A 7,092-nucleotide genomic window follows, 5' to 3' on the forward strand; every position below is an offset into this window, starting at 1 on the left:
TATTTGTATTTTTATAAAAATATTCGAGTTGATTAGTGTATTATTTATTATATATGTGATAAAAAAAATCAATATAAGAGCTAATAAATATTTTTTAATTTTAAAAATAATTTTGTTCTTCAAGTGATCATTATTTCATCCTCCATGCTCATGAGAAAGAATTAATGGTACTATTTATTCATGAATCATGACATGGATTTTGGAGGCGGCTGCTGTGTTACCTCTGCAAGCAAACATTATCCTTCAGAAGGAGGATGATAAAACTCACATTGTCATGCCATTTCAAACATCATCAACTCATCGTAGCATGTCAGTCACCATATTCCTCATCCATTTTGACTTCGACTTGCTTGGTTCACTTGGTCTTGAGCTTGGTGGCGAGTCCTCCAGCCTTCACCTTCCTCTCCTCTTCTGCTATCTTGGATTCGGATGGTGATGGCACCACCTTCGTTTTCTCGGCTCTGTGTCCACCCTCCGGTCCATTTCTGGAGCTTGTGACCTCGTCTTGAGCTATCTTGGCCACTGAAACCTCGTTCTTGGATGAGATGACAGGAGCGTGTTGACCACCACCGCCTCCTCCAACCCTCTCTTGCTCGACGAACAGAAGCTGCACGATCGTGCGCAGTGGCAGCTGGTCGTTGGCTATAGCATCTGCAAGTGCTTCCGGCGATAGTTTCCGGCAGTCGATCATTCTGCAGAGTCTCTTCCTCTCTGCCTTGCTCAACTCCGGGTGCTCCTACGTCGTTCGACAGTTGGGAGTTCACGAGATTTAAGGCTACCGTGAGGTCGTAGTTGGTAATGCACAGTTGCGTGTCTTACCTTTAGGTAGGTATCAATGGCTTCATAGAGCCCATCATGTTGCTCTCTTGACACTTGAGGCAGGGACTCTGCGAGCTTGATGAACTCCGACGCCGGTAAACCACCCTCGCTTGCAATGATCCGCAGGTAGGAGTCGTAGGTCCTCCCCACCTTGGTCACGGACATGGTCATCCTTTCGGTCTCCTCTCGGGGCATCGGTCGGCGGAGTTGCAGCAGGAAGCTCTCCAGGATTGCCTTCACCATGCCGGTGTCATGAGACTGGGCGTTTGTGCCCGCCGGAAGAAGCAGATCGCTTGCAGTGACTTCATCCAGTTGGCGACCTGATCGTCTCACGAGCTCGGCTTTGGTAGACGGAGAGGCTCCGACGTAGATTGTAAGCTTAAGAAGCCTCAGCAAGAAGCTGCCGGAGACGGATGCTGTTTCGGTCGGGATCATGCTCACGATGGCCTCGAGCACTCGTCGGTGCTTGCTCGGGGTTTCGTCAGTTCGTGCTACAGAGCTCTGAGCTTGGAAGTCCAGTGGGCTCGGTATGTGTCTGCAGGCATAGACATGGAGGGCTTCGCCGACGAGGGCCGAAGGGAGCTTCTTGGTGGATCTGACGGTGGAGATGATGGATCGAAAGAGATCGAGGTCGAGATCGGAAACATCCTCGGTCCACCAGTCCTTGGGGACGCCATGTCGCTGCTTCTTGTAGCCTGGCCTCGTGTAGGTGTAGGACCATGTAACCTGGAGATCAACACCATGATCATCTAAGATAAGCTTCGATGAAGACAAACCTCTTTGTTGCTGCATAAGAACCTGCGATGGATGGATGAGGATCTTCTCGATGACGGAATCCATGCATGGCTGCACGATCCTGTGTTCATCCGACCACCCGGACTGTCTCCACATGGACTGGAGCACCATGATCGAGTCCTTCCAACCTTGGAGGACGCATGACTCGAAGAAGTACTCGAGCTTGGCGATGAAGTTTCCTTTGGCCACCGACTCGGTCATGCGCAGGAATTTTGCTGCAGACAGTGCTGCCACAAAGTTGTGGGCGCTGAGGTTGATGGTGATGCCGTAGCAGAACTTGGCACAGAGCTCAAAGGCTTCTTCCCCTCCCGGAACATCATGAAGAGCCACCGGGATTGCTTGGCCGGCGTCGGTGTCGGTGTCGGAGCAGAGGCGTTGGATGAAACCGCACTTCGGCAGAAGTGGAAACTGCAGTCAAAATGCGCTGAAATCAAAAGCTTTGAACAAATTGGAACATGAAGATAGTTTCAGGACTCCAATTGTAGCTTAAATTGATATGGAAAACTAGGATAAAAGCCATGATCAAACACACAAATAACTTGAATTAATGGAGAAGCTTTCAGTTTCTTCCTCCTAAATGGCCTACTTTGATCTGCTGCACATTCTTTTTTACAAGTAATCCGCTGCACATTCTATCTCAATGGAAATCAGTAAAAGAAATCCAACTCACTCTGTCATTTGATTAGCAGGTAAGCCATTCATAGTATGCATGTATGTATACATTCATGTTTTTTAGACCATGAATTGCAAAGTATAATTACAGGAATTAGGTGCCTGCTTTATAGTATTACCTGATTGATTGCCAGAATTATGCATCATACAAACTCTTATTTACCATGGTATAGATTTTTTTGAGTATATACATATGCATATAGATTTCTTTGGGTATATATATTTATATATGCATACATATCCAAAGTATTTTTGTGTATTTGAGAGAGAGAGAGAGAGAGAGAGGGAGAGATTGGGACTGGACCTTATGCAAGAGGTATTTGGTGCTATTAACATGAATGATGAGATCAGTTGGAACATCTGATAGCACTGATCTGCAACAAAGTTAAGAACTTGATGAGAACAATCCATGAACAATGACAACAAGCCAATTCAGATTAAACTTTTCCTGAAGAAAAATCTTGATTTATATGATCCACTGTTCCGCATGAATCTCAATTTGTCTTCCTATCTTTCATTTAGAACAACTATCTGATCTCCTATTTTGTTAATCTTTGGTGTGAAACAAATACATACCTTGTAGCTTCCCCTGTGTAGAAAGTGTCTGGCTTTATTCCAAGTTTCATGTACTTCATCCTTACTGCTGTGGTTCTTCCCTTCCACAAATGACATGAGATCTTCCACTACAGATCAGTGATTCTGTCATCCTTGAACCTCAGCCTGTATGAGATGAAAATTTCAGGTCACAGCTAAAGACTAATCGCTAAAGTTGTTTGATCAGCATGCACAGAACAAACTTGAAATCTCAGTATCTGATAGCAAGCAACAGAGTTTTCCTACATCTTCTTATTTTGACTTAAAATATCAAGTCTTTTTGTATATAAGGTGCAATATATTCAATGCACTTTGGAATATGAAACTTGTGTTCTCTGTGTTTAGTATACTGGCTCTGCTTGGGCCTTCACTTGGTAATGAGGAAATGGTATCTTTAACTTCTAAATCACTATGAACAGAGCTTAGCATAATAGCTTGGCAAAACATAGAACTATGCTACAGTTGGAAGTTCCTTGGCACTGCTTTCTACATGAACAGGAAATCTGCTAAAGCAACAAGATTCATGTCACCTCCACCAAGGGGACATGAAGAGGTAAGTTGGTGATGAGCAAGTGGCTGGTGGCCAAACAAATTAGCCAATTCAGTGGCAGAGTCCAGCATGCTAAACACCAGTATAGAACTTAGTAGGGAGATATCATCTGAAGATGTTTTTGAGACCTCAGGATCCCCATAACACTGATCTTCCAAAGGATTGCAGGGCCTACCAAAAAGATTAAGGATATATGTATATATTACCTAAAGAAGCCTTAAAGCAACAATGTATGATGAAAGGCTATCATTTACCAAACTCCAACCATAAAAGTTGAGCCACTGAACAAAAGCAACTTATAATAATTTCAGCACATAAAAGAAAGAAAGGGAGGAAAAGCTCATCATAACATGTATTTTGTGAGACTAAATTCTCATAAAAAAAGCATGATATGCTTCTTAATTAAAAGATTTTCAATAAACAGGCCTACTAACATAATCAAGCTTTTGGAGAAATAATTTGGATAAAAAAGGCCTACTAACATAATCTCTTTCTCTTCCCTTTTTTTCCTCAAAAGAGTTGGATAAAGAAGAAATTATGTTGGGTAAACTTAGTAGGAATCATTAGTTGCTTACGCCTGAGAATCTGATACTTATCAAGTATATGATAATCCACTTTTTGTGAAGGATTACAACATTAAGATTTTCCAAATCAGTGTATATCAACTTACCTGTTATAACCATATGAGTTATATTGTCTTCACACTAGCTGGTATATTTAAAGGGTTGTCACAGATTGATCCATTAAAACAATATCAATTCAGTGGTGAATGCTTCACTGAATGATTAATCCAGAAAAGGCACCAAATCAGTTTCAAAAGAATCATAACAAAAGAAATGTTTGCTACAGGGAGATATGCTCTTTGCTAAATAGTTAGAATAACAACATATCAATGGCAAGAATGGGAAAGCTACCATTTAAATGCTGCAAATGTTCATTCTCAGCATATCAACAGCCTGTGGCTTCATTGCCTCTCACCAATACTGTGTAACAACAATTAGGAAATGTAGAAAAAGAAACAAATCGAAAAGAAAGATGGCAAAAAAGACAATTTCTAGAGAGAGATGAGCATGGCATGCTTCTCATTCTAGAGAGAGGTGAGGAGGTCATAGGATTCATGTTTTGTCTTCCAAGGAGCTCACCTCAACTAAAGGGAAGTAGGTGATCTGCTGGTGGAGAAATTTTCTTTGGTCTAAACCACAACTTGCATGTAGATTCTTTTCAATAGTGACGAGTATATCAATATATCATGAACAAGTAGAGATAGATGGTGGATCCACATACATAGAGAGAGACAGAGAGAGAGGCTGGATTTTGGGTCTCTGTTTTGAAGTGTCCTAAAAAGCTTACCTCAAGAACATTGGGGATGCTAGCAGTGGAGGAAAACCCCTTTGTCACAACCCCAGCTCGTATAGATTCCTTCCAACTGAGATGAGACATCAATATATCATTGAGGGAAAGAAAGAGAGAGAGAGAGAGAGAGGCTAAGGTAGGTGGGATATGAGGACCGAGGAGTGCTGCCAAAGAAGAGATTCCTCTACATATATATTCTTTCAGAACATACATGGCATCTAGTTACTATGTTGGTGACACAGACAGACAGAGAGAGAGAGAGAGAGAGAGAGAGAGAGAGAGAGAGAGAGAGAGAGAAACCCTTCTAATCTAGGTAAACGGATGGGCTAATTTTTGGCTGCTAACCTGGTAAACCATGGCAAGCTTTTCAGTAGAGCAGGCAGCATCATCACTCCCTTGAAACAGCAGAGGCAGAAGAATCTTGTGGCCAATGTCTTATGATTGAAATGGAGTATTTTGTTGTGCACAAACTCCATAGTGAGATGCATCATAAGCTCATTGAAATGCCAAAGGATGCCTCCCACTCCACCCCGACTCTCGCCTTTGGTGCTCCATGATTGAAGCCTCATGGTGGGAGCTACTCCACAAAGAGGTGGAAGAAGGAGATACCTCCACAGTGAACACCTACCGTTGTCTACCCCACACTCCACTAACAAAGTATATTCCACGTCCCTTCCTGCTCTGAAGTTGGGATCTCGCTGTCGAGCATGTGCTGCCCTCTAAGGCGCTCTCTCCTCCCTCATCGAGATCATGGCGGCAGTCCACTTCCATTGTGATTCTTCTGGTTGAGGTTGTCTGCCGTCTCGTACAAATCTGCATCATCTTGTCTGCGCTAAATGATCAACCGGTGGCTCCCATGTTGTCTGCTCTTTTCTTCATGGAAGATAAGGCCATTAAAGCTGTAATCTGAGTCCTGACACTTTAATCCTCACTCGCAACAGTGGATGACAGCAAGAAACATCAGAGAAGGAAGAGCATGATCGTACAGAGAAAGAACGAGATCAGTTACATGACATACACCACAGATTACAGTGTCATCCAATGTATATACACAGAGAACAAGAACTCCATGGAAAGGCACAAAGAACAGTTTCCGCCGAGATGATTAAGGAAGAAGATGAGCAACGCTTGCGTCCTCCATGGGAGACACGGAAGAGAACCACCGCCATGTCCCTACCGGAACTTAATTTTCTCGGCAAGCTCAGACAAGCCGGAGCCGACGGAGCCGCTGGAGTGATGGAGAGAGTTCCGGTGGAGCCTGCAGCGGAAGGACCCGGCGTGGGTGGTCGGCGAGCACAGGCAGCTGGCTTTCTGGCTGGCTTGCTTGGTGAGCATCGGCCGGGAGTCGCCGTGGCGGGGCGAGTCGATGGCCAGTGCGGCAGCACTCTTGGCGTCCTCTGGTGATCTCTCCCTCCTGGTGTTCTTGCTAGGGTTCAGTCCTTGGGTCGCCATTTACGATGATCTACCGAGGAAGATGAAGTGGTTCCACGTTAGATTACCAGTGTCGACTGCATTAGATCCAATGAAACTACAAACAAGATGGAAGGAACAGATACCAGGAATTCTCTTGAGAGCTGCAGGTGGGCGGAAATCTTTGGATCAAAAGGGAAAGGAAATGATATGTGGATGGCCAATTAAATGGCAAGATCACAAGCTTAATAAATCCTCTGCCCAAGTCAGAAACGTTCAGCCTGGAGAGACGCATCGTTGCTTGACCTGTTCTTGCGAGGAGCATCGGAGCTAAATTGTAGGTGGGGAAGAAGCTTGCGAACACGAGAATAGGCGATGGGAGTGTCAACCGCCACGACCTCTTCTCGTGGCCACAGAACCACCAGCTTCTCCTCCTCATCCCCGGGAAGTGTGGTGGCAGAAGAAGACAACGAATGCCTAACGTAAATGATGATTAATGGCATATAGTAATAATAATAATAATAATAATAATAATAATAATAATAATAATAATAATAATAATATCAACGAAATTAATACCTGCTATTATTTCTTGACTTTTACATGCTTGACTCCGAATCAACTCTGCTGTCATGTATGCTAATAGAGAAAAGCTTATCCGTGTGGAAGTCGAGGAGTTTTGTTTTACCATGGATCGATCCTTCGTTCGGCCAATTGATGACTCTTTTGAAGCGAAATGTTATTCTTTGTTGAAGGCAGAAATAGGCAAGTAAGCTAGTGAATCCGCCGGGTTGGCCTGCATCATGCACTGCGCAACTAAATGATTCCAATGTCGGAAGACCACGAGATGCGTCTGGCATTGTAACTCCCATCGGTTGATCTCCTGCAGGAAAACCTAT

General features: G+C 43.8%; 1 protein-coding gene across 8 annotated transcripts; it reads right to left on the reverse strand.

The window, feature by feature from the left end:
- Positions 1-151: 151 nt before the first annotated feature.
- On the reverse strand, positions 152-6,639 carry LOC135632248 (BTB/POZ domain-containing protein At5g47800-like). 8 transcript variants are annotated; one of them, XM_065140655.1, is made up of 9 exons: positions 6,340-6,639; positions 5,129-6,245; positions 4,781-4,856; positions 4,573-4,647; positions 4,345-4,413; positions 2,863-3,006; positions 2,591-2,660; positions 820-2,022; positions 152-736 (listed from the first exon to the last, which is right to left on the reverse strand). In XM_065140655.1, the coding sequence occupies exons 6-9, from the start codon at positions 2,919-2,921 to the stop codon at positions 356-358; spliced, it is 1,713 nt and encodes a 570-aa protein (XP_064996727.1). In that variant the 5' UTR covers positions 2,922-3,006; positions 4,345-4,413; positions 4,573-4,647; positions 4,781-4,856; positions 5,129-6,245; positions 6,340-6,639; the 3' UTR covers positions 152-355. The 8 variants fall into 8 exon arrangements, with proteins under 8 accessions (XP_064996727.1, XP_064996734.1, XP_064996726.1 ...); XM_065140662.1 differs by lacking the exon at positions 4,573-4,647 and having other exon boundaries at positions 820-1,545; positions 1,618-2,022; positions 6,340-6,637; XM_065140654.1 differs by lacking the exon at positions 4,573-4,647.
- Between the last annotated feature and the right edge of the window lie 453 nt (positions 6,640-7,092).

The sequence above is a fragment of the Musa acuminata genome, chromosome BXJ3-3 (assembly GCF_036884655.1).
Source record: "Musa acuminata AAA Group cultivar baxijiao chromosome BXJ3-3, Cavendish_Baxijiao_AAA, whole genome shotgun sequence".
Lineage (NCBI taxonomy): Eukaryota > Viridiplantae > Streptophyta > Magnoliopsida > Zingiberales > Musaceae > Musa > Musa acuminata.